The sequence below is a fragment of the Centroberyx affinis genome, unplaced genomic scaffold (genome assembly GCF_046629955.1).
Source record: "Centroberyx affinis isolate AG114_WGS23_722 - 3 ecotype Tasmania unplaced genomic scaffold, CSIRO-AGI_Caff_v1 ptg000843l_1, whole genome shotgun sequence".
NCBI classification, from domain to species: domain Eukaryota; kingdom Metazoa; phylum Chordata; class Actinopteri; order Beryciformes; family Berycidae; genus Centroberyx; species Centroberyx affinis.
Window position 1 is genome coordinate 84,604 of NW_027279439.1, and position 25,785 is coordinate 110,388.

Here is a 25,785-nt window from a genome sequence, read left to right on the forward strand (position 1 = left end):
TGACTGGGATGTTCTGTCATTTTGATTGGATTACTCAATTTGAAAATGTAAACACCGATCTTGTGATTGAAGCAGTTATCAAGAAACTGAATTCAGTTATACCTGTACTAAAACCCAAGGAATATATGCTTTTAAGAGCACATGGTCAGGCAGAAGATGCATTTGACACCAAATGCAAAGCCTAATTTATCAACTAGTCCCCCTAGTACATGAAGAGGTGGGTAGCAATAGGTCTATTGTAGTTTAGTTTAATTTCTCCCCCCAAAGCGCTTATGGACGGCCAAGTAAAGGAGGCGAGCAAGCTTGGAATAACTGCATTGCAGGGCGGGGTCAGTCAAGAAGAGAATATTTTCAGTGGACATTGTTCACTCTTGTTTGTGAGCCCTGAAGCATGGCTGCTGAACGATAAGTGGAGGCAGATGCTACATTCCGAGACGCAGAGGAACAGACTGTGGTATCGCAGTGGATGAAGTCCACTTTGCATATAAATGATAAATACATATTTTCTTGTTTGAACAGTGATTAATGACACTAGCTGACAGAAATGATCGTTTTGAATTGCGGTTGCCATCATGTTTTGAGATGTAAGGCACACGGTGCTTTGCCTTGACGTCATCACCTTCCTTGCTTTGGTCAAGAATTACATTGGGTCAATCCACTCACCGCTCATGCACCCACCTCTGTATTGAGGTATTGTACTGACCCAGACCTACAGTGGCAACAAATTAAAACAAACCAAAACAAACAAGCAAAACCGAGAAATGACCAATGTAAACACAGGCGCTCTGGATGGCTATGTCACAGCACAATTCAATTCACAGTTCAATACAGAGTTTGATCTCCTCTCTTCCTTTTCTCAGGTATTCCATCAAGGACCTGTTAAAGCACGCCTTCTTTGCTGAGGACACAGGTGTGAGGGTGGAGCTAGCTGAGGAGGATGATGGGAAAAAGTCCTCAATAGCCCTGAAGCTGTGGGTGGAGGACCCCAAGAAGCTCAAGGGGAAGTACAAGGAGAGTGGAGCCATCGAGTTCACGTTTGACCTTGAGAAGGAGGTTCCTGAGGGTGTGGCGCAAGAGATGGTGAGTGAATGATTGAAGGTATAGTTTAATGGAATTAATGGCTATATAGATGGACTGATCTTTAGGATTTAAAATTCAGTGGCCTTTCTATTTTTAAATTGTCCAGCCTCAAAGCAATTTGGTACTGTCATCATGACCTTGTCAGGCCTTGCAGGGTGTTTCCTGGCTCAAAATCAGGCAAAGGTGGTAACTCGGCTTAGCCAAAATGTCTGTGAGCATGCACATGCATGCACTCTCTTCCAAGCTCACCCCTGTTGTAGTAGTCAGTAAATCTTTAACTCTGACTCATAAGATAAAATAAGGACTAATAATATGATAATATGTTTTTCTTTCAACCCAATAAATGAACACTTATACCCAAAACAAAATAAAATGATTCTTGAACAATGGTGAATTCCCCTCAAATGTGAGTGAGTAAGAGAGAATCAGACCTCTTTATTTTGCTGTGTTCTCTGTTTCTTTCTCTCTCTCAGACTTGACAAATTGACTGCATTTTATTAGTGTTATGGTGTTGGTACATGATCTGTGATATGTGTTTGCGTGTTCCGTAATGCCTTCGATGTCTTCCCCTTAGAATGACATGTCGCCTTCTGATTGTTGTAAAACCTTTTGAAGGTTCATGGTCCAACCATTAAAAGAGAAACTGGTCCAGTAAGATGTCCACCTGTTAAAATTAAAAAATGCAATGAGACTAGCTGGCTTCACTTAGCCTTGATCCTTGAAAAAGTGCCTTCCTCTGCCTTAGTTTTAAATTTGATTTAAGCGATTCTGTGGGGTTTGATCTAGGCTTCTTGATTATTCACTCATTATTCTTTTATCATTCTATTACAGATAACACTTTCCTTCGACCCTCAGTCCTAGCACCTTCTAGGCCTATCTATCTATCCATCTTGCTCGTTGTCTATCTTGCTCTTTGCGAAGCTATCTATCCCGCTCTCTATCTCTGTCAGAAAAAAGTCTGGTTTCCTGTATCGGCGTATTTAGATCAGGCAAATGTTTGGCCTACTAAAAAGCCCATACGTTGACTTTAATAACTTCAACTGTTAACACCAAAGTGCTGTTGTAGCACAGTGTTGTTGTAACCAATAGAATCACTGAACAAAATGTCTAATTCATATGATGACTGAGTCACAATAGTTAAAAATCTATTAGTGCTGAAAAGATTAGACATAAATTAATAGAAAATTATAGATAATAATTTTGACAATCGAAGTAAAAATACCAAACATTTGCTGCAGCTTTGCAAATGCTAAGATTTGCTCCTTTTCTCCGTTTCATATCATTATAAAATGAATACTTTAAGGTTTTTTTTGGCTGCTGGTCAGACAAGGTAAGCAATTTTGCTTACCTGGCAATCTTGGTACTGCTAACTTATTTTTTACATTTTATAGACTAAATGATTAATTGAAAAAATAACCATTCGATTAATTGATAATGAAAATAATCGTTTGTTGCAGCACTAATATACAGTATATACACAATATTTTGCCAACACTGGATATATTTTCATCAAGGCGGCACAGAAATGACCTAGGTGGCCACCTTGGAATTCTCTATGCAGGAAAAACCATGCCTTGTTAAAATCTTTCTCATTATCTTAGTTTCAATAATAGTTTTAGCCATTGTAGTTACTCAGTTTGTCAAAGCTCTGTGCGGAGTCTTCCTGACATAGAGTGTGTCAGCTGCCAGCAGTGCCCGTATCTCATCATCGGGGAATGCGCCCACATATAGATTGCTGGTGATAACTTACTTTGCACTTCCCGGAATCCCATGATTGCTGTTTTATTTTTTTCCTCTTGTTTGCATGTTTTTCTCCAATGACCCTCATCAGATAAGGCATTATCAGGCCCTGTGATAAAGGCCCGGCCCAGGAAAGCTGCAGACTTCTCTGAGTGCTGGGCCATGATAACACAGACCTCAAGCCCTTTATATCAATTATCTAACATTGATGGGCCGGTCTTATTGGACAGCCTTAAGTGCTTGCTTCTTTGGAAAAAACGAGACTGCTACATGTTAGCAGAGATCTTGGAGAGTTCAAACCTTTGTTGAGACTGAGCTAGAATAAAACAGGAAGGAGGACTTTTTCAGGTTTGTTTGTCCTCTTGGCAGGATTATTCAAAATGGCCGCATGGAAACTCTTTATTTCCTTGCAAAATCCACGAGAGTTGCTTGCATACAGATTAATGTAGGCCTATCTATTGCATTGGGACACAGAAGCATCTGCAATGTATTATCAGATATTACACAGAAGAAGGTGCCTGCACTTTGTAGTAAAGGATTGAAAGACAAGTTTTGACAGAGACGTGTGTCAGGTGAGCGGTCAAGGTGTTTATCCTTTTGGTCAGTGGTCCATGTTCTACCCGCCATTGTGAAAGGAGAGCAGTATTTAGTGATACTCAGTCAATCGATTCATCCTACAGACAGCGTTTTAACCTGCTTTCCTGTCCATTTCTTTCTCTTTCTGTTTTTCTTTCTTCACCCAATGTCTCTTCCTTCTTTTTTTCTGCTCTCTCTCTCTCTCTCTCTCTCTCCCTCTCCCTCTCCCTCTCTCCCTCTCCCCACTTGTCTATGCTGTCTTGGCCTTGACCAGGCAGTGGAGCAGGAGGATTATTTAAGGCCTCCCTGAAACGATTGCCTTGGGGACCAACAGCACAATGGGACTGCATGGTCAGCATGCCCCTATGTCAAATCACCCCTCGTCCACTGTGATGAGTCATTTCCCAACAGACAGGCAACATGGGTGATTCAGTTTATCGTCATAGATGGGCCTACTGTCTCCGGTCATGAACTCTGGTTCTTGTGCTAATGATGCGTCATTACTTCTCGTTTTGGTCATATTTTATGCCATGTACATTTTACATATCCGGTCTCTGTACCTTTGAATAAACACTATCTTAGCACTGTTAGTCTCAATATGCACAGTAATAACCTCTTGACCAATGTTGATTTGCAAGACCATTATCTCATATTGGTTTAATTGGCCATCATCTTAAGTTAAAGCACTGAACTGAAGATGTGTAACTGTTTTATAAATAACTTTATGTTGTGTTTTTCCCTTCAGGTTTTGAGACAAAACTATTGTTGTTGTTTATTTTGTGCTTTTCTTTGGCATGTACAAGCATCTGTTCTATGAATCCTGTCTTCATATGCATTATAAGCAGAGGTAACGTTAGCCTAGCCAGCTCTGTTGTGAACCCATTGAACTACGCTGCTGACAGACGGAATAGTCCTCTGCTCCTCTGATCCCCCCCCCAAAATAGATATTCTATTCCTTCCTTTTCTTGCTCTCTCCTTCTCCCTCTCACTTTCCCTTTAATGTTCTCTCTCTTCTCTCATATGCTCAACACTAAAAATATCCTCCTAGTCACGCTCTTCCTTTTTCTTGTCAGGTGGAGTCTGGCTTCTTCCATGAGAGTGATGCAAAGACAGTAGGAAAGTCGATCAGGGACCGTGTGGCACTGATCAAATGGAGAAGAGAGAGAACTGTGTCTGCTGCACTTCCAGCGGACCAGTGTGAAGGGGGACTTGGGGTCCAGACCACCCCATCTCAGGCCATCTCCACTGGGGCCGCACATGTAGGACAGCCCCATCTGCTGGAACCAGAGGAGCCAGAGGCAGACCAGCACAACAGGCTGTGTAACCTACCAGCCAGTGCCACCTCAGTGACATGTAAGAGATTCATTTGTCTTTCACTCAGAGACACATTGATGCTGATCTTTGACCTTGTTTGTGTGTATGATAAGTAACCCCTCTGTTTGTGTGTGTGTGTTTGTGTCTCTGCAGCAGACAGCACACTTGACAGTGGTATGGGCTCTACTGTGTACTCAGACTCCCACAGCAGCCAGCAGAGTGTCCTCTACCAGTCCCTGCTGGAGCCCATCACCATGGCAACGCAGCAGGTCTGTACCGGGAGCACACACACCCAAGTGGCCCATGTACATTCAGATTTATTAACATATACACACACACACACTTTGAAATGAATTACTGGGCGTATGCACTGCGCACATGAAGGTAATTACACAAGCACAAGAACATAAGTGCTGTGTCCACAGAGATCTAAAAAATGTGCACATACACAATCAATCAATCAATACCATACACATACATGTATTGGACATGTGCAGATCAATCCTCATTAACCATACCAATTACATGCATATGCATTTCACATATGTTCATGTGTGTACTGACATATGCCCTTACAAGCTTGCCAACAATCTGTTCAGAATCCTCCCGTTCATCTTCATCTCATCCTATAATTGTTTATTTTTTTAGTTTTTTCTCTGTGTTGGTATGTTGTGTGCCATTGAGTAACATGTTTTGTTTTTGGGTTGGTCTTCGATCAGTGCCAGAGCAGTAGTCCCTCTTTGGCCACAGGGCGACCTCACTCCTGTGAGAAGGGAGAAGTCTGGCAGGCAGCCCTGGGCCCAGAGCTCAGGGCTCGGATGGGAGCTGCAGCACGGAGAGGAAGTGCCCCTGTTATTGACACTCAGAGGGCTAACCACATTGCTGAAATCCATGCCCTCATCCAATCCCAGAACAAAAGATCAATCAGTCCTACCCCCACAGGATCATATCGCCAGTCAGAGCTCAGCGCCACTGAGCTCCGCTTTGAGGCTGAGGATGGGTTCCCTTCCCAGAGTACTTTGCCTGTGCTGCCAATCTCCCCAGTACCCTCACCTTCAGAGTCCCGTCGCCATAGCGACACTTGCATGGAACCATCATCAGAGACCACCAGTGTGAACCCAGCACTACCTGTACCAGGTGGACGGAGACACTCTGACCTCAGCAGTCTTCTGAGTTTAAACTCTCACAATCATCACCATCATGCCATGCATAGAAACCACCTGTGCCAGGCCTGCCTCTCTTTGTTGCTTTTGAGGGCACAAGAAGGGGGGCACTGCCACCCCACTGTTGTCATGCCATCACACCACAGTGCATGTGCCCTTAGACCCCACCACTCCTCTGGTGGTGCAATGATCACCTCCGGGTCTGGACGGCTGAAAGGTTCAAATGAGTGCTCAGACTTCTCGCTGCTGCAGAAGTCCCTGTTCAACATCATCAGCCGCAAAACAGCCCCCTCTCACCCCACACCCAACCAGCCCTCCCACCGGCTGCCAGCTGCCCACCGGCCTGCCCGCAGCTATGGAGACAGCAGCCTGAAGATTCACTCCCTGAGTGGCAGTCTGGTTGGGGAGCATAAGCCCTCCCAGGACCGCAGGGCCAGTTACTGTGCTGGAGAGCAGGTCACCAGGGCTTTGGGAGTGGTAGGTCACACTAGCAGACAAGTCCCTCTTGTCTTCCGTCTGGGGCCAGCGCCTTTTTAACTGATTTTCTCCCAGCCTGTACGAGGCGCAACACTATTCTGCATGGAGCTGGTCTGACCTCCTGTCTGCTGTCTGCATCTTGCTGCCTGCGTAGGCCTCCAGGGCTGACTGTCTTCTTAAAAATCAGTGGTCTAGGCCTGGTCCTGTTGGGGGACACTGGAACCAGCTCTAGCAGATCACATTCCCTGCTGACTAACCTTAACCAATCCCTTCTAGAGCCAGCCCAGATCTTTTTTCACTTTCTGCTTCACTGACCCAATGCAAAAGCTGTCTACTACCTAGCTTGGCTTGTATACTTCTCTTGACACTCCTGTGATGGACAGATGGGTTCTGGTGGAAGGGGGAGTGGTGGCTGTCCAATCTCCCTCATCCCTTCCTCTCCCTCCATCCCTCCCTTGTGTCCTTGTGCACCTGTTACCGCTTGCTCATTGTTGACACAGATGTTTCATGAACTTATTTTTATCCCTCATCCTCTCATTATATTTACATCCTGCATTATTTACTGTAAATATCACACTTTTTAACTTTTTATTTTCTGATTTTATCTTGGACCAGTAGGATTCACTCCCAAGAATGTCTAATGTGGTCTAACATGAATCTCTTTCTGTCTGCTCAGGCCAGTTCTGCAGGGCACCAGAATCACCCTACTCTCCAGGGCCTTCCTTCCTCCAGCTCAGCCCTGCACACCCCTCTGCAGTACCTCCAGCCTGGACACAGCTACCCTACTGCTCCACATGCTGGCCAACCCAGTGCTTCAGCCCCTGCTCCAGCCACTCTCTGTGCAGCTAACATCCAGCATGCAGTCAATGCAGCCAGTTACACAGTTCCAAGTCTGCAACAGACCCAAACTGCAGGAGGTTTTTCAGCATCAACTGTGCCACAACAAGTTGCACAGAGCTACCAAGCACCAACTCAACAACAGCAGCTGACAGCAACAGTAGCAAGTTCTTCATCTGTTCCTATGCAAGTCCAGCAAACCTGTCAGACCTATGTGGCTCCAACCCAACAACAGGCTCATTCTGCATCAGGATACCCTATTCCAACTCAGCAACAGACTGCAGCAGCAACCGCCATGCCATCACAGCAGCCAACACTGAGCTACCCTGTTGCATCTGTAGCCCAATCTATGGCAGCCACTGCTCACTCTCTCCCTACCCAGGCCCCCAGTGCACTCCAGCAGGCCCAGAGCTCCTCCACACCAGCACATTACAGCCACCAGATACCCATTCAACAACAGCAACAACAACCCTTACAGCAAATTGCTCAGTCCAATATACAACAAACTGGGCAGGCCCATATTCAACCTCAACTCCAGCATAGCCAGCAAACTGCGCAAGCCATACAACAACAACAGATGGCACAACATCCTACCCTCCAATCTCAGAGTCTCCAGTCTCCTATTCCACAACAACAGGCCCCAGTACTACGAATACAACAACAACACAGTCAGCAAGCCATGCAGACTCCAGTTCCACAACAGAGCCAGCATGCATCCCAACAGGTTCAGACCCCAGCTCCTCAGCCCTACCCCACAGCAACCTCAGCTGTACAAGTTCCGCCCACTCAGCAGAATTACCCTGCTGCAGGCCAATCTGATGCTGCCTATCAGAGCTATGCACCCTCTGCCCTCAATGTGCTACAGCAACAGACTGCTCCAGCTCAGAGCCAGTACCTTCCTGCCCAGTCTACTGCTGCTCCGCAGACCTACCAAGGACTTAACCAACTGGTGACTCCCCAGAGCCTTCCAGCTGCTGCCCAGCATAGCCAGGCTGCACCCATAGCCCAACAGGTGAGTGTATGGTGTTGATGATAAACATATATTTTAGCTAGTTACCATACACTGTGCCCCAGTTTTGAGTTTTACATTTGTTTTCCCTCCTCTGACCCTGCCCTGTTTTCATTTCTCATCAGTTCCAACCCTATCGCTGCATCGCAGCTTTCCTGAATCAGGTAGCACTCCCTTCCTCTCAACACACTGTCACTGTGGGGCTCAGTAATGTTGGAGGGACCGAAAATGCACTTAGACAAATAAACATTGTTATTTATGGAAATACTGATTTTGGTTTTGGTACTACTCATATTGGGCTGCTTGTTTTTGTGCCGCTGAATAAGAAGCAGCTGTGTTGGGGGACAGTAGGTGAATGACAAAATGAACAGCCCAATAAACAGGAGTTTCCTCGGATACCGGCCAACAGAGAGATAATGGAAACAGTAATGAAAACAATAACAGTGGTTTTATCCGCTGCATCCGCCAGCCCCCTAGGCCTGTTCTGTGTCTGTTCTGTGGTTCAGAGCTATGTGCAGCAGATGCTGACTGGCTCCAGGCTTGGGGACAGGATGGAAAATGTGAGCCATTCTGATCTGGATCAATAGCAGGAAAAGCAGTTTTCCAAACAGAGATGAAACTGGAATCCCTGCCATCATCCAACTAACTCCCTCTCTCTTTTTTTCCCCCTTCTTCTCCTTCTGTAGAGTCTTACTGCTGGCCAGAGCATTTCACAGCTTGGACAAGATGGACAGAGTCATGGGCAGAATCTCAACCAATCAGCTTCCAGTGTACCAGCCCAGGCACTACCCCCTCAACAGCCATTGGCTGAGGCCCTTGCCCAACAGCAGCTCCAACCACTACCACCAACACACCCATCCCAGGTATCGTCTTACACTCACTGTTTTTGCAAATCACTTGCACTGATAATGCCCATCTCTGTTTTTCTTGCATCTGATAGTTGCAGGCCATCTTGATGCATCATCCTCCTGTGTCTGAACCCTGTTCTCTTGATTATTTGATTTCCCTCTGTTTCTTCCTGTTTTTTTTCCTTTCCCTCAGTTCCCTTCACAGTATCCCACAATCCAAGTGATGGCGGCTATGACCGACTGTGAATCCTCCTACCCTCACTCCTGCTCTGCTCCCCAACCCTACCCCACTTCAACCTCCTCCTCTCTGGCTCCTATCTTCCTCTCTCCTGGCCAGACTGTCCCTGCAACCCCTTCTGTCTCCCCCCTCTCCCCTCTGCAAATAGAAAGCGTGTTAGCTCCACCTATCCCGGTGTCCCTCATACCTACACCCTCACCTACGTTAGGTATGGCAGGGCCCACATCCCCACAGCGCCAGTGCCCCACTGCTCTGCAGCAGAGTGTTAGACCGGAAGCCTCTCACTCGCAGCCTCCATATATGGCAGCCCTAACCACACACCCCATACACACACACCCTGCCCCGCCCCAGAACACACACCCTCCCACAACCTCCAGCACTCAGCCTCTGACACAGGTAAATATGATGGCTGCAATGCAGTGCACATGTTTACTAAGAAGGTGTGAATTGGAACTAGATTGTGTGTTGAGGGAGGATTAACTATATCTCGGGTGAACCTTTGGTGATAACCTTTGTTAGATTGCGTTTGTTTTTGTATCTTAAAGGGTCACCTCACCAAAAAAACAGAGCTGTTATGAGTTGTGCTGTATTACACATAGCCCAAAGGTTTTGCACAGCTTTGTTAGTTTAGAGTTACTGAGTGTGCAATTGTTATCTGGTTGATGCCATCATAGAACAACTTAAATTCAACTCAGTGAAATAATACAGGTGAAAAAATATATTGGTCTTTGTTAAAGTGGCACATACAGATTCAAGCTGTACACATACTTGGTAGATACAAAATACAGCAGTGTGGTTTAAAGGAATTCATATCAACAAAAAGCAGAACAGACAAATATGTGATGAAAGGTAACATAAAAAAATAGTGATGTCTTAACTTGTCTCGCCTCTATAGCAGGTTCAACAGCAGACCCAGCTCAGCCATCCAGAGCCTGTCCTCTCTGCTCAGCCCGCCCAGCCTGCAGTCTTCTCCCTTCCTGTACAGAGTGTGTCGGACACTAGTACTGCCACTGCTGCTGCCCAGCTGGACCACAACCAGAACCCATGCCAGCTTCCAGTGCTGCAGCCCTCTGACGCTCAGAGAGCATCGTCTGGACCTGCCAGTTCCAACCTGACTCAGCAGAAACAGCCCAGTGCTCTCACAGGGGCCTCAGGTCAGGGTCCAACAGAGACCAACCTGGAGGTATGGACACATGACAAATTTCTACACCTTTTTCAGTCCCCACTCCTCTTTGCCTCCTGTGTCCATCTTGCTTTGTAAAGCTACCACTCACATATCACTCCACTTCCCTACTCTCTCCTCTCACGTTTCTGTCAGGAACCTAATATCCCAAACTGAAATACCTGATACTTGTTATACTGTCCATAATCCATGTTGTTCTGTCTGTAGGATCAAGCTGCAGAGAAACAAACAGGAGGACAGAGCTATGACAGGTACTAGCTTATCTCTGCTTAGCCAAGTCTTTGCTGGTGTGGTGTGATTGTTTTGTGATTCTGGATCTAAGAAATGCATATTAGATGAGGTTAATCTCAGCCAGAACTCAGGTGTCGTCAAATAGACGTTCATCATTTGAGCCACATTCCGACTGATAAGGACTGACTCTATCAACGTGAATGTTGACATTTAAGCATTGTTGTCATAAACAGTTTTTTTTTTTACACACCGGTACTCTGAACAATTACATCCTCAGTCACCCGCTAGAGCTGCCTCTCTGTAACTACAATAATATTGTTCTGTAATATTGATACCTAATGCATTCTACTTTCAATGCTTACTGTATGTCTTGCTCTGTCTTCTTATGTTATATGGGAGGTCCTGTATGCCTTTTGAACAATGGGTTAACTTATAACTCTTAAATCTGTATTGTTTGCGCCAACGTAGTCATTTTTTATGTATTATACTTGTGATTTGGACATGTAAAGGTTGCATTAGTATTGCTGTGTATGATTGCAGATGCAGCAATGTTTTTTTAGGAGAAGTGGACACTTTTATCCATAGCACCTTATAGTTCCATCAGTACATTCCTGTTTAGCATGGGTGGCTCCAGTGTGTTGGGATGAGGCTGACCTCTAAAAATTAGTAGACTCTTTCTATGCCCTAATGGATGTCATTTTAGATGTTGTCTAGATCCTTGTATTAATAAGATTGTTTGATTAGTTTCTTAATTCACAATTTTGACAATGTAGAAACTGTCTTGCACCCCATTTACTCTCTCTCCCTCAGTCCACCCATCTATATTTGGGTATGCACAGGCAGTTTTTGAACACTAACATTTGTGCACATTTGTTCCTTGCTACTTTTTGATAAATACGAAGCACACCTGCTAGTAGTTTTTGGTCTCAGACACTGATTACAGGCCAGAATGAAACACTTGGGACCAGAGTGTTCCACTTAAATATGGAGGTTTCTGTTGAGTTAGCCAAGGTATTAGGTATTCATGAATAAAGCAATGCTCTATATCTTTCCTCTCCAAAAGCAGTGTCAACTCAGATGCCACCTCCGGGAAGGAGATGAGTGATGGTTACGAGGGGACACATGGATGTAAAGGTGAGGGGAAGGTCCGCAAACACCACCGCAGGTCCACACGCACCCGCTCTCGGCAGGAGAAGATCAGCAGGCCCAAGCTCAACATGCTCAATGTGGGTAGCCAGGATATTTTCCAAAAATTAACACATTTCTTGCAGCTAACCATTAAAGATATTAATAAATTGGATTCATCATGTTCCCTCTTGGTGCAGGTGTGCAACACGGGGGATAAGATGGTAGAGTGTCAGCTGGAAACCCACAACCATAAGATGGTCACTTTCAAGTTTGACCTGGATGGAGATGCACCGGAAGAGATCGCTACTTACATGGTATGGGTGGAGAGGAGACTGAATTATTAGCACTTCAATCGATTGAAAAGTGATTCAGAAGTCTACTGAGCCGCGCGCTGCCTGAGATGCTCTGTTATGCCTCAGAACTCTGAAACTCCCTGTGTTGCTGTTCTCCACTGCAATGCAGCAAAAAATCTCTTTGTCCGTCTCTCTCTCTCACTCCTTCTCTCTCCTCCAATCCCAACCAATTCATATTGGGGTTCATATTTATGGATTGATGAATATTTCATAGTATAATTTCTCCACCGATTCTTCATGTATGAAATGGGTAGCCCTAGGCGAATACTGGGCTTTTCAATGTAAGCTTCAACAGATCAAATCTAAGTGAAGTAGAGTAATAAAAACTTCACTATTCAAGGTTAAAATCTGTCAAAATCAACATATTGCTCACATTAATGCTAATTTTGCTGTTTGTCAAACCACATAATGTAACTGCTGTACATATAAATGTATTGTACCCTTTTCAAGATTAAGTTTTAAAGATGAAAAACAACTTGGGTACAGTAAACTTCATGAGCATTTGTAAAATTGTGTAACACATTTATTATTATTATTGATATTTTGGTTCTGTGCTCCAATTATCTTGGATGTAAAATTATTGACTTTACTCTTGATCTCAATGTGTGATACAAAAGTTTGTCCTTTGGTTTCCACCCTCAGTTCATTTCTGGGGCATGTGGGTAGGGGTTTATGAATTTGAAAGCCTAGTGAGATCTGCCTTCTCTTGGCAGCAAACCACATTAAGAGAATATAACTGGAAAGTACATCAGTTTGTTTACCATTTACATTGATTTTTTTTCCTTTAAACATGGTTATGCATCTGTAGTTCCAGGCACAGCCCATGGATGCAGTTATATTTTGAGTATTGGTTGATGTGATTTAACTTTTGATGTTTTGTCTCCATCTATCTTTCTCAGGTGGAGAATGATTTCATTCTGCCCCTGGAGAAAGAGGTGTTCATTGAGCAGCTGAAGGACATTGTGGACAAGGCGGAGGACATGCTGAGTGAGGACACTGAGGGGGAGAGGAGCACCGACCAGGGAGGCAGTCCCCAACAGAGTGAAGGAGCTGGCACACTGGGGTCAGAGGTGAGAGAGGAACTGTTGACAGAGAATAGTTACAATGGGACAATCTGGCCAGGAGTGGCTCTATCTTGAATACATCATCCTGATGGCACTCTCAAGATGACTTTGCATGCAACGCTGCCAACAAACACTGCCAAAAATACCATTCTTGCTGATGTGACACTTTGGTCAAACTGAATTGACTCTCTAGGGTCCAACTCTGTGGCTGTTTGGGGAACCCTTTTAAATGTTGTCTATTAATTTGATGCACATACATCAACTCTGTATAATAATCCCCCCTTTTCTTTAGGGTTTGAAGGCCACTACACCCAACACCCCACAGCTGGTGTACCAGCAAAATGGTAAGGCATTAGCTCCCCCGCCCAGTTGAAACTTAACCTCAGACAGAGCTTTACTCCTGTAGATTTGCATTCTTGAGAGGCCTGTTGTGGTCAGACATTGAGATGAGAAGGATTCAATAAATGAGGTCTCATGAGACACTGCTATCCCCTTTTCTCTTTCACTGTTTGCCTCACAATCTGTTTGTATTCTCCTCTTCTCTCTGACCCCATTTACACCTGGCATTAAAATGCGTCATCAGATCCGATTGGAATCGGATGGCACTTATCCACATAAAAATCTAGGTGTAAATGCATCCAAGACGCATTGTGGCCACATGTTGGCCAAGTGTAAATGGAAATTTTCTACAAGCCTACATTCAGGAAGAGGAATTTGCATATTGCGAGGAAAACGTGGGGGGAGGAAGAGCAGATTCTGTCCGTCACATTACATTTGATTAAAAATGTAATGTGGATAAAGCTTAATATTAAAGTAGATGTGGATTTATGAATGTGCTGTCTCTCTGTTCTTGACAGTTCTCCACACTGGAAAGCGCTGGTTTATCATCTGCCCCGTGGCTGAGACGCCCACGCTGGACGGGGAGAAGACAACATCTCACACCTCCATGGCCAAGGGTATGCCGCACACACATAAGTACAGAGTACCTTCAATGTTTCCCCCGTGTCTGCAGACTCACCTCTTACTAAATCAAAATTTTGGATATGGAGATTTGCTTTCTGTGCCAGTTGGGAGTGTATTTTCTACTGCATAAATAGATGTAATCGCTTGTGTCTTATTGGTTTGCTGATGATGCTGAAGATGCTGTGGGTGCATTCGAGTGTGTCTGTGCGGTTGAGCTGTGGGGGTCAGTTATGTAAGAGCGCTGCTGCAGTGGCTCTAGGCAGAAATGAAGGGCAGGTTTTATACTCTAACTGACAGAGCCTGATGGGGGAAGACAAGCGATGATGTAACACTCTGCACCCACAAGACGCAGCCCCTCTTCTTTATGGCATCGGCTGTTCAACTCCCAATCTTTTATCCTCCTAATTAACTCTGATCTTTTTTTTTTTTCAGAATCTGAAAGGTCTGCTTCATCGTCAGTCAGGTCCAGCAGCAACATTGCTGCAGTGTCTGCCCCAGTTGCATCTTTATCCTCGAAAAGCCCCTCCTCCTCTCTACCCCTTGTAGCTCCGACCTCAGTGCAACCTCAGGAGCCAAACATGGGCAAAGCCCGGGTCCAGCAACCTCAGCCCTGTATTGCCAAACATACTCCTGCCACTGCTGGTGTCAGCCGTCACAACTCCCTTCCTGTGGAAGAGTCTTGCATTTCCGCTGTCTCTATGGTAACAGACATCCCATGCTGCGCTATTGTGCCACCTGTGTCTCTGGATGTAAATGCTAGTCATAACGGAGCAACTGGTGGCTTGGCCTCCTCTCAAACTAATCAGCCCAATCAGAAGGCCAGTCCTACTGGAGACCCACCCCCTCAGCTTGCCTCCCATCAGCCGGTGGTCCTGCAGCAGCCCTATGCCACACCCATGCAGCCTGGGACAGTGACCTCACAGCCCCAGAGTCCAGCACATCAGGCCTCCCAGCACTCCCAGTCTTCAAGCCAGCAGCAGCCTGGAGGTGTAGGGCCAGGGGAGTCAGATGGTGAGGGGCCCCGCAGGGTGGAGTTTGTTGACCGCACCATCAAGACCTTGGATGAGAAGCTGAGAAACCTGCTGTACCAGGAGCACGCTCCCTCCCAACCCTCCAGCAGTGCCTCTGACCCCCAGGCTTCCAATGCAGAGGGGGTCAGCTCTCCACCAGTCTCAGACAGCCAGACCACCGAGGGAGCACTCACAAAGAAGAAGGGGGAGCCTATGGTACAAATACACTGAGTGTGTGTGTGTGTCTGTGTGAGAGAGAGTGATAGAGCTTTGAGCACAGACATTGGTCAGTATCTAAGTTAATAGCAGCGTCATTGAATCCTTTCCCTGCAGTGTGCTATTGATTTGACGATTGACTGTAATGAGCAAGACTAATACTGTGTTTAGGAGAAAGGGGAGGGTAACAAAATTACTGCTGTCAGCCAGATGCTCCATCATGATCTCCTCCTCTGGCAGCTTGTTATTGTGTACGTGTGTGTGTGTGTGTGTGTGTACGCATATGTGTGTGCATGCATGCATGCTACCCAAAAAAAGGATCAGGGCCTGACTCATTCAGACAGAACTGAGGTCAGGAAAGGATAATGGCTAGCCTGAGCACACTATCTGATTTACCATTTGGAACATTCAGCTGACGGCAATCTCTCTCACCTCCACCCCACCCCCCCCACCCACCCCTCTCTCAGCCTCAGATTCCTGAGCGCACAGACAGTATGGGTGCACTGAGTGACTCTGCAGTGGCAGGTAGGTAACAAAAAGTAACAAAAAGTTACCATGTAAAAATTACCATGTATTTGCTACATCTTGATAAGTGACGTTCACGTTCACATAACATTACTACTGCATGATGGTTTGAGAATTGTCTGACAACTTCTCCTTCCTGTTCCTTAAGCCGCTAACAGAGTACTGAACAGAAGAGATTTGGCTGCCAGCTCTGGTTCACATAGCTCCAAAAGCCGTTTTCAAGTAAGAGTTCACTCTCAAAACACTCATGCACAAATCAGTTCAATAAAAACTAGATTTGACCAAATTAAATTACATTACATAAGTCATACCATATGTCATTGTTTGTGTCCTGTTTGCTGCTGAAATAGATTGCATTAGTTGTTTATGCACTGTAATTTTGTTATGAATGTAGTCTTCGCTTCCTTCCCAGATCATTCCCACTGCCCCGGATGTCATTTGTCGTTTGGAGAAAAGCAAAAAAAGTCACAGCAGCTGCAGTTCCCCGGCGCCCTCAAGTGGCTCTGGAGGGCCTCACACCCAGGCCCAGGGCCCAGGCAGGAGAGAGCAGGACTGTGTGGCTGTGGGCAGGTTCTCTGTGACAGCTGCAGCTGATGATGAGTCTGTAGAAACCCCCAAACCCCTCAGTAACCGTTACTCTGCCCCACCAAACTTCTACCAGGCCACCCCTACCTCCAGCCCTGATGTTACCCCATCCCGTATCCCCCGGGCCCAGACCATCGACACCCCTACCCATCACCACCATCACCACTCTGCCCGCCTCTACTCTGACTCAGCAGATGAGGACAGCAGCAGCATTGCCCCTCCTCCTGCCCACCCCCCTCCCCCGGCTCATGCCCTCTCTGAGCACAGTGGAAGTGACCTCATGAAGAGGGCAGTGGCCTTCCTGCGGCGCTCGGGCCGCAGCAGCAGTGTGCAGAGCTCTGATTCACCGAGCCGCCAGCCCGTGGCAATGAATGGCCATGCCCCCTCGCCTTCTGCAGGACATGCCCACTCATCCTACATCAGCAGTGACAATGACTCTGAGTTTGAGGATGCAGACATGAGGAAGGAGCTGCAGAAACTGAGAGAAAAGTAATAGACTTGCACAGATATTCACTCACCCACAGTTGCATACATGTGTTGCAAAGTCACTGTCAGCATAATTCCTGAGAAATGCATTATTCACTATTCACCGGGTGCCTCTCTTTACAGCTCTGGGTTCTTTTTGCCCTCATTTCCAATAGGAAATATATGATTTTGCGAGTTTCCGACAGTACTGACAGCTTATGGTTTTTGGTGCTCAGAGTGCTGAGCACTGTAATTTAAAAATATTTCAACTTTTATCAAAAGAGTGCCATGCTTCAAACAGGTTTTCAGTGGTCAAATAGCAACAGTAGTAGTCACAACTAGTGCTGCCTCCAAGCATCTGTTTGGCACTGCTAGCTAAAAAAGAGATACAGCTCAGCTCACATTGATAGTTAACAATTTATGTGCAGCTCATTAAACTTGAGCTGGCAATTGTAACCTGAACTTAACTTTCAAGCATTCCCTTTGCACTAGCACCGGAAGAGGAGGGCCTCACCACTGAAGAGGACCAGTTCTCATTCTAAAGGATAAAGTTAAATTATCCTTAAATATATGTGACATTCACATCTATTGGAACAAACAAAACACAATACCCGCACACTTCTCTGCTGCCTTATCACCTTATTGGTAGCGACGTTTCGACCAGAGTAGGTTTTCCTCAGGCAAATACATATCTGCATAGATCTATTTTTTTAAAGGAAATTGTTCACTTATTGTTAAATGGAATATGTTCACATATTAGTGAATTAATCGTGTATTCATTTTAGTCGATTAGCACTCAAGACGGGGCACACGTTGATATAAACTCCTTGGAAATAAACTCCAGTTAGTTTTTATTCTGTTACAAGTCAAGCAAAACTTAGTAAAGCAGTAGTTGCAGAGAAGACTGCTTTGCAATGGCATGGAAAAAGTAATCTTACTTACCAACATAGCCAATTATGATTAGGGGTTAACACTATTAAAAGCTTCAGCAATGGTGTGTGTGTAGGACACAACAGTCATAGTAGCCTTCGTCAGGCTACTATGACTAGTCAGATGGCAGTATTTTTTTTTTTTTTTATTGTATGTTTAGTGCTTTCTCAGAAATGCCAGAAATCTATGGTGAAGAGAATGAGAGTGTCACTACTACGCAATTCATAGGGGTGATAGTGGCTGACAACCAAGTCTTTAGCTCTATATGGGAGAGTTAAAAACCTGCGTTGTCTGTCGAGTTGACACAAACAGCTTCTGAGTGAAAAGCAAGGAAAGTTTTTTAAATGACCCAGTGACATGCCGCAATCATGACTACACTTGACTAGGGCTGCAACTAACGATTATTTTCATTGTCGATTAATCTGTCGATTATTTTCTCGATTAATCGATTAGTTGTTTGGTCTATAAAATGTCAGAAAATGGTGAAAAATGTGGATCAGTGTTTCCCAAAGCCCAAGATGACGTCCTCAAATGTCTTGTTTTGTCCACAACCCAAAGATATTCAGTTTACTGTCATAGAGGAGTAAAGAAACCAGAAAATATTCACATTTAAGAAGCTGGAATCAGAGAATTTTGACTTATTTTTCTTAAAAAATTACTTAAACCGATTAATCGATTATCAAAATAGTTGGCGATTAATTTAGTAGTTGACAACTAATCGATTAATCGATTAATCGTTGCAGCTCTACACTTGACACAGGCGTCATGACTGCCAGCCCATCATGTCTGGTGTAATGATAGGCTTCCGAGGCCTGTGCAGGGGGGTGGGGGCACCCCATAGTGAGATACGGAGGGAATGCTTGAAAGAGACTCTTAGCAGCCTGTCAGTGACCTTTCTGAAATCATTTAAGCCAATATAAATGACATCTAGAGAGGAAACACTCTTTATTAGTGTCCACTCATAAACCTTTGTCTGCCCTCTCCCTATAATCTTTCATCAGACACATGAAGGAGATCTCTGAGCTGCAGGCATTCCAGAGGAGTGAGATTGAGTGTCTGTACAAGGACCTGGGTAAAACTCTTCCGCCCAGTGTAGGCCTACTTCACGCTGCACCCCCCAGTGGCCGCAGACGCAGGGCCAGCAAACACAAGCTGAAGGCTGGCAAACTGCTCAATCCCATGGTGCAGCAGCTCAAAAACAATCTCAACACCACCGCTGGTGAGAGGAAAGGTGTGTGGGGGTTGGGGGGTGGTGGGTGGTTGATGTAATTGAAGTTGTAATCCAGAGTGTGATTGGGGGAAGTTTTTCAGTTAGAGGCAGACATATTTAGTCACAGTGGGGAGCGTGGGGAATGGCGTCAGATTCTGATAACTACGTGGGAGAGTGTGATTCAGAAAGTGATTCACACTTCTCAATCCTTTTTCTACCAAGGTGAGAGCGCTGCCAGCTCATCCGGTTCCCCGGCTAAAAGCTCGGTTCTGTCAGATGGCTCTGCCCACTCCAGCGGCAGCACCAGCTCCAGCACCCAGCCCAGTGCCACGCAAGAGCTGGTCCAGACCCAACAGCCCTGCTCCCTGAAGGGCTCCTTCTCTTCAGACAACATCTACGCTGGTGGAATGGCCACCCAAGCAGGCCCTGGCCAAGGTACACAATATATGTACATGTGCATGCACATTTGTACACAAACACACAGACACACAGTTTACAGATGGGACAAAACTATCTACACAACACCCATATCGAGGTGCATGCTTACAAGGTACAGTATAAGCGCACATGGAGCATTTTACAAGCAGAGGCATCAAGAGTCTCAACCTTCAAGGATTCCAGACTCGAACAACTGTGCACTTCATATCTATAACTGCTCAAAAGACTATATAAGATTCTAACATTAATAGTATTTTACATTGCTACAGACTTACACTACTAACTCATTTTTTGTGTGAATGTGTGTCCATTTTATAAAACCAGATGGAAAGAATGTTGTTTCTTCACACACATTTTAGGCATACATCAGACATACATACATACATACATTTGTATATTAAAAGTTATTTATCAGGTTGGTAGCATCTGTCGAATTGAGGAAAGGAGACGTGGCACTAGTGCTTAGTGCTAACCCATCCCAGTAGTCAGTATAAGCATTGCGTTCTCTCCTGGTTTAGACCATCTGTCTCTTAGTCTCCTTTGCTGGTGCTTTTAATGGTGGGGGTTTCTCATCGCAGTCTCTGTGCACTTTTACAGAAGTGTCTCTCTTGTTTCTTCTCTTCTTCCCTCTTATATTCATTTTTACAGGCTGGACGGTTTACCACCAAACGTCAGAGAGAGTCACCTATAAATCTAGTAGCAAACCGCGCACTAGATTCCTCAGTGGACCCGTGTCTCTGTCCATCTGTTTGTATTTGTTCTTTTCTATTTCCCTTCACTCATTTCCATCTTCTCTTTATTTCACCTGTTTCTCTTTTCTCTCAATTTGTTTTTCTATTATATTTGACATAGTTGATCATTACCTCGCCCCCTCACCGCCCCGCCCCCCCCGCTCCTGACATACATCACCCGTTTTGTGTTCCTACCTCTTGCCCCCCCTCCGTCAAAGCCCTCAAAGCTTGTGTTTCGTGGGTTGAATATCCCTCCCATACAAATGCTTTGTGCATTGCTTATGGCTTTAACAAGCAAGACCCCACAAGCACACTGTTTACGGGGTAAGACTAGTCTTCTCCAAACATGGGCCTGAGGTCAGATCTGGACCAATACTGTATGCCTATGGGTGTGCGGGTGTGTGTGTGTGTGTGTGAGTGAGAACGCCAAAGCCTTTGTACCTATTTGTACCTATTTATTTGGTATGTGTTTCCATCCACAATTTATTTTGAGTGTATAACGTCTCCCAAGTCAAGGCACTTTGCCCAAGTCAGCAAGCCTCTGTATACTAACACAGAGAAAGCCCCCACCCCCTCCCTGATAGGCCAGGCCCTTTGCTGTGTAGAGGAGAGCTCTCTCTGTCCCTCATGTTTGGACGGGGAAGACGTGCATGGTGCAGGCGCCAGGCAGGGCACTGATGGAGACTTGCTCCGCCATATAAAGGGCTGTATCATCAATATTACTACTTTTTCTTCTTCCACCTCTCCTCTGTTACCTGCATGTTTCTGACAAGTGCTGACTCTGATGTGTTCCGGCTAGTATCTATGTGCTCTTTCAGTTGGGATTTTTATTTATTTATTTATTTGTTCGGTTTCACATTTTGTTTCACAGGCATTCTCACATCGACAAATGCTGTATTAGAAGGGATGGATTTGTTTTTTTAATCCAAGCTCCAGTCTCCCTCTCTTAGAACAACCTTATTATCGGCTTCTTGCCAACTAATGGGCCTTTATGTGGCCAGGCAGGATCAATAATCCATATTAAATCTTATAAAACAAATAAATCTGCATCATTAGGCCATCTATTTGTGAAGGTGATTAAGATGATTGTGACCACTTTATACTACATTTCTATCAAAGACAGCATTGTAGAGCAAAATGTTATTACCGCCATTTCAGTTTGTTACATCAAATTTAGGTTCATTTACAAGACGGCGGTAGACATAATAACACAATGAGGGTCTCCAACAGGACAAGGTCACTTGGATTGCAGGAAATGAATATCTTTGAGTGGAGCTTTCTTTCCAAACTACTGACCTGCCCCACCTTATTGTGGACCAGTTTCCTTCAAAACCATTGCTAACACAACAAGCAGTATAACAAACCAAGGGCTAAGTGTGCCATCTCTGCTCAAAGCCTGTCAGGTACATTTTCTTATTCGTCACGTTTTGGAATGACTGCACATTTTAAAGCACACCTAGACTCGTTCTACTTCCATTCCTACTCACTGATTTTTAAACCCCGTTGTCCTCCTTTCCTCTTTCTCTCTCCCTGATTGATTTGATAGCTGAGTGTGGCTTTGAAGCAGCTTGTCCACAGACCTGTGGTGTGCAGTGTGTCCTGGCCTAACTGTTTCTGTCTTGTGCTGTTTTACCTTTATAGGGTCCACTCTGAAACGACTATGTCTAGGCAAAGAGCGCAGTAGTAGTAACTATCTCATTTACTTTCTTACTCTCTGTCTTTCTTACTCTCTGTCCTCACTCTTTTTGTCCTCTTTCTGTTTGCATGGGCACCTTTTTATTATTCATGTGTTCTTTTGGCACAAAATGTGGCAGTTTTTGTTGAAAATGTGGGTACTCTTTGCAAAATCCAAGGGAAACTTCGGATTATTACATCTATTTACTTTTCTTCTTGTTATGCATGGCGGTGTGCCTACATGTTTTGAATGTTGAATATTGTGGTTGCTTGCATATCAAACTATCCATTTGTCTATAGTTATTCATGACAGTCACTTATGTTGTAATCCTTTGGCTGCTAGGTTGGCAAAATCAGCATGTTTCATTATAGTAAAATTAAGTTTTATCTGTATACAAAGGTATTATGGCTTCCTCAAAACGGTTAAAACTGTTTCTATTGAAAGCTGGCTTGAAGGATTTTCTCGGAAAGATGAAGCTGTTAGTTTTGTAGGTTCATTGTGGTAAAAGTGCCTTCAGTTACTGTGGCCATACAGCAGCCAATTGATTCGCTGGGAATTGTTGAACTGGGCAGAGTTTCAAGACCTTTCTGTCTTTTCAGGGTCTTCTCACAGCGCCGCCACAGCTCAGACAGCCTCCAATCAGACACAGTCGTCACTCACAGGAGCCACGCCCTCCCCGTCTCCTCAGCCAATCACAGGGCTAGCTCAGGTCCAGACCAACAACAGCAACAACAAGAGAGGCACCTTCACTGATGACCTTCACAAACTGGTAGATGATTGGACAAAGGAGACTCTAGCAGCAGCCCATCAACCGCGGCCCTCCCTAAACCAGATCAAACAGCAGAGACGCCAGCAGGACCTGGAGGGCAGAGCCCCATCCAAGGGAGCAGCCACACATGAGGTACCTGGCATGGACAAGCATACTCGGGGAGAGAAGAAATTTGGGATCAATCTTTGAGCTGTGCTAAGATCCATGCCATTTGATGCAATTATGACACAGGAAGTGCACAGTTAAGTCCCGTTTTTAAACTTCCCTTCTTGTTCCAGGTGAAATGCCCCATCGCTCCCAAAAAGTTCCAGCTGCCTCTTTCCTGCCCGCTGACTGCTGCTTTAGGCCCTGGTATGCCCATAGCGCTAGGTCCCAACTCCTCAGCATTGCTGCCTCCTGGGTACCTTTTACCAGCAGGCTCCTATGGCGGGGTGGTGCCTGGTCCTCTTTACCCCCAGCAGTGGTCTGGCATGCCCAGCCCTGTGGGCTCCATGGGTCCTGTAGGCCTGCTCGGTGCTGCGGGAATGATGCCCTATGCCACCATGGCAAACCCAGGGGTACAGGCCTACCCCCTGGTCATGCGCACCCCTGATAATGGCTCCTGTCCCAAAACCACCAGGACTACCTAACCCCCCCCCTCCCAAATCTCCTTAGTTTCTATGGGCAAGATAGTCCAGCTCCACTCTGCTCTGGCTGTGTGATCAGTTGCTACACCAGAGCCATATGTGTATATAATCAGTGAGCTTGTAAATAATAGTGAGTGTTGATATTCTTTATACAACACCTATACCTATAGTTAATTGTGTGTGCGTATGTATGTGTGTGTGTATAGTATATATGTTAAGTATGTGTGTCTGAGTACTTAATGCTTTTGGCTTTGGTCTTGACTAAACTCACAGCCATATTAGACACATCGTCAGCGGTCACGTTAAGAAGTTTCACCATATCCTTCATTACCATCATTTTCACATTGATTTTTGCCTTTCTCCAGATTTATGTACACTTTGAACACTACATTAGAATCCAAAACCAGTGGCTTGAGATGGCAGGTCAGTATTTATGATGAGGATATCTGAAGGAATGTAGTGCCTTGAACATAGCTTTTTCCGTGAAACAACGCATGTCCGCATCCAAGTGATTTTATTTGACGGTAGCTTGAGTGCTGCTTCATTTTTAATGCATTGCAGACACTTTTTGTTTTTGGTTTACATATGAATGCCCTTGTAGTACTGCACTATTAACACAGTATATGCTCTTATTTAAATAATAAAATTATGTTTTAATCCTTGTTTACTTTACACCCCTGTGACAGATGGAATGCCATAGTGGTGAGATGTACAGTTGCCTTGCAGAAACAAATGGTTAATGTATGACTGAGAGAAAAAGGAAAAAAAAAATCTAACCAAGCCAGCAGCCAAAATCCACACTTTCAGGTCAAATGGTTCAGTTGGACACGGCCTCTTTTTGATAGGACAGCAGAGGAGTTGGCAGTGTTATAGCCTTGTGCTCAGAGGGAAGGCAGTGTCCAGAGCCATATATACTGTACATAGTTCTTTATATATGCCTCTGGTAGTGTTCCAATCAGAATGTAGCAGTGAATATGCGAAAGGTTTTTGAGGCTTAAAAGTGCAATTTAACCCCTCTACAAAGCTTTGATCGTGGCCTTGCCACAAGCCTTATCTCTGACGTGTACAACAGGAGCTAGCTGCAAAGTTGAACTTAAGTTACAAATCACCAAGCAAACTACAGAATTTACAAATCACCAAGCAAACTCTGAATTCACTACTGCTAAATATTTTCTTTTCAACTTGGCTCTCCTATTATCCAGCATATACTGTATGTAATTATTGTTTGTGCAATCACCAGTTACGTCTCAAGTGTTGACATTATTTGATGTTTGAAGCTTGATTTTGATGCTGCTATTCTGTCTGAGGTGGTTCCACTGTACAAATGAACATTATATTCACGCAAGACGGTACTTTAGAATCACCCAATGTAAAAACCTTCTGAAAATGAATTCTCAACAAATGAAAAGCTTATGAAGCAGTGTTATTGCCTTGTTGAAATGTTGATGTTATGTATTATTTCCTAAGTTGCATTTGATGACAGCCTTGTTTTTGATTTTTTGTTTTTTTCATTATTGTTTCTAATCAGTATATTGCAAAATTCAGATAATACTTGATGTGGGAGATTTGCACAACATATATTCTCCCCCAATTCTAACCTGTGTTAAGGAATTTCCAACACTGTATATAGTGGGTTTCACCCCCGTACTTTAAATCACTGACAAGCATGGCCAACTGTTCATGTGTTCCACAAAGCAGAAATAAACAGCTACAATGGTTAGAAATTTCACATCCCCACAACACCTTTGAAAGGTTGCAGCACCCCAGTCCTGCCAAGCTGTGAAATGTACAGTTTTCTTGTAATTTATATTTGTACATTTTCGTTGACTGTTTAGGGGGAGGGGGGGGGGGGGGGGATTTCGCTTAGATGTATATTATTCCATCAATTCGGTTTGAATTGGACTTTTATAGGATATTATGCAGAGTCTTCTGCTTTGGTGAAATACTTCCAGTAGTAAGAGATTTCTGTTCTCTGTCACTCCTTGTATCTGATATCTTTTGCTCCACCTCCCTCTCTGCTAACTCCTGGTGAGCAGACGAGGGAATAACTACTATTGGCATATTCATCTGGATGCAGTGATCAAACAGAGAATTTAAGCGACCAGAGAATGCACGGTATCGACAGATCTGCGCCTGCTCTGGTCACCTTACTTCTCTCTGGGCAACATCGCCCCCTGGTGAATATGCTGTGACTGTCTAAAGCTTGCATTTAAACCGTGTGTGGGATTGCTTCTGCCTGCTGTATTTCCCACTGCATTACCCGACCCAACCCAGTTAGCTGCACTCGAATCACAGACTGTACATGTTGAGAGAGAAATAAACATTATTTTGTGCTTGATGGTATGTTTCAGAGTGTTTTTTTTCCCCTTTTCCCTTCTACTTTTTAATTTCTTAAGGTTAT

At 44.8% G+C, this 25,785-nt stretch overlaps 1 protein-coding gene across 1 annotated transcript in view; it reads left to right on the top strand.

The window, feature by feature from the left end:
- The window catches only part of LOC139645321 (serine/threonine-protein kinase WNK2-like), a 46,199-nt gene extending 20,993 nt beyond the window's left edge, over positions 1–25,206 (top strand). The window contains exons 7-31 of the mRNA XM_071521012.1: positions 861–1,080; positions 4,470–4,749; positions 4,864–4,979; positions 5,430–6,350; positions 7,027–8,199; positions 8,322–8,360; positions 8,883–9,059; positions 9,238–9,678; positions 10,181–10,465; positions 10,673–10,716; positions 11,763–11,922; positions 12,022–12,138; positions 13,077–13,247; positions 13,543–13,585; positions 14,099–14,197; positions 14,637–15,430; positions 15,898–15,955; positions 16,104–16,177; positions 16,368–17,029; positions 18,937–19,166; positions 19,368–19,580; positions 20,232–20,330; positions 21,956–22,000; positions 22,589–22,890; positions 23,037–25,206. Coding sequence (XP_071377113.1) covers positions 861–1,080; positions 4,470–4,749; positions 4,864–4,979; positions 5,430–6,350; positions 7,027–8,199; positions 8,322–8,360; positions 8,883–9,059; positions 9,238–9,678; positions 10,181–10,465; positions 10,673–10,716; positions 11,763–11,922; positions 12,022–12,138; positions 13,077–13,247; positions 13,543–13,585; positions 14,099–14,197; positions 14,637–15,430; positions 15,898–15,955; positions 16,104–16,177; positions 16,368–17,029; positions 18,937–19,166; positions 19,368–19,580; positions 20,232–20,330; positions 21,956–22,000; positions 22,589–22,890; positions 23,037–23,387 — 7,114 coding nt within the window. The 3' untranslated portion in view covers positions 23,388–25,206. The remainder of the gene's footprint in view (positions 1–860; positions 1,081–4,469; positions 4,750–4,863; positions 4,980–5,429; positions 6,351–7,026; positions 8,200–8,321; positions 8,361–8,882; positions 9,060–9,237; positions 9,679–10,180; positions 10,466–10,672; positions 10,717–11,762; positions 11,923–12,021; positions 12,139–13,076; positions 13,248–13,542; positions 13,586–14,098; positions 14,198–14,636; positions 15,431–15,897; positions 15,956–16,103; positions 16,178–16,367; positions 17,030–18,936; positions 19,167–19,367; positions 19,581–20,231; positions 20,331–21,955; positions 22,001–22,588; positions 22,891–23,036) is intronic.
- Positions 25,207–25,785: the final 579 nt, after the last annotated feature.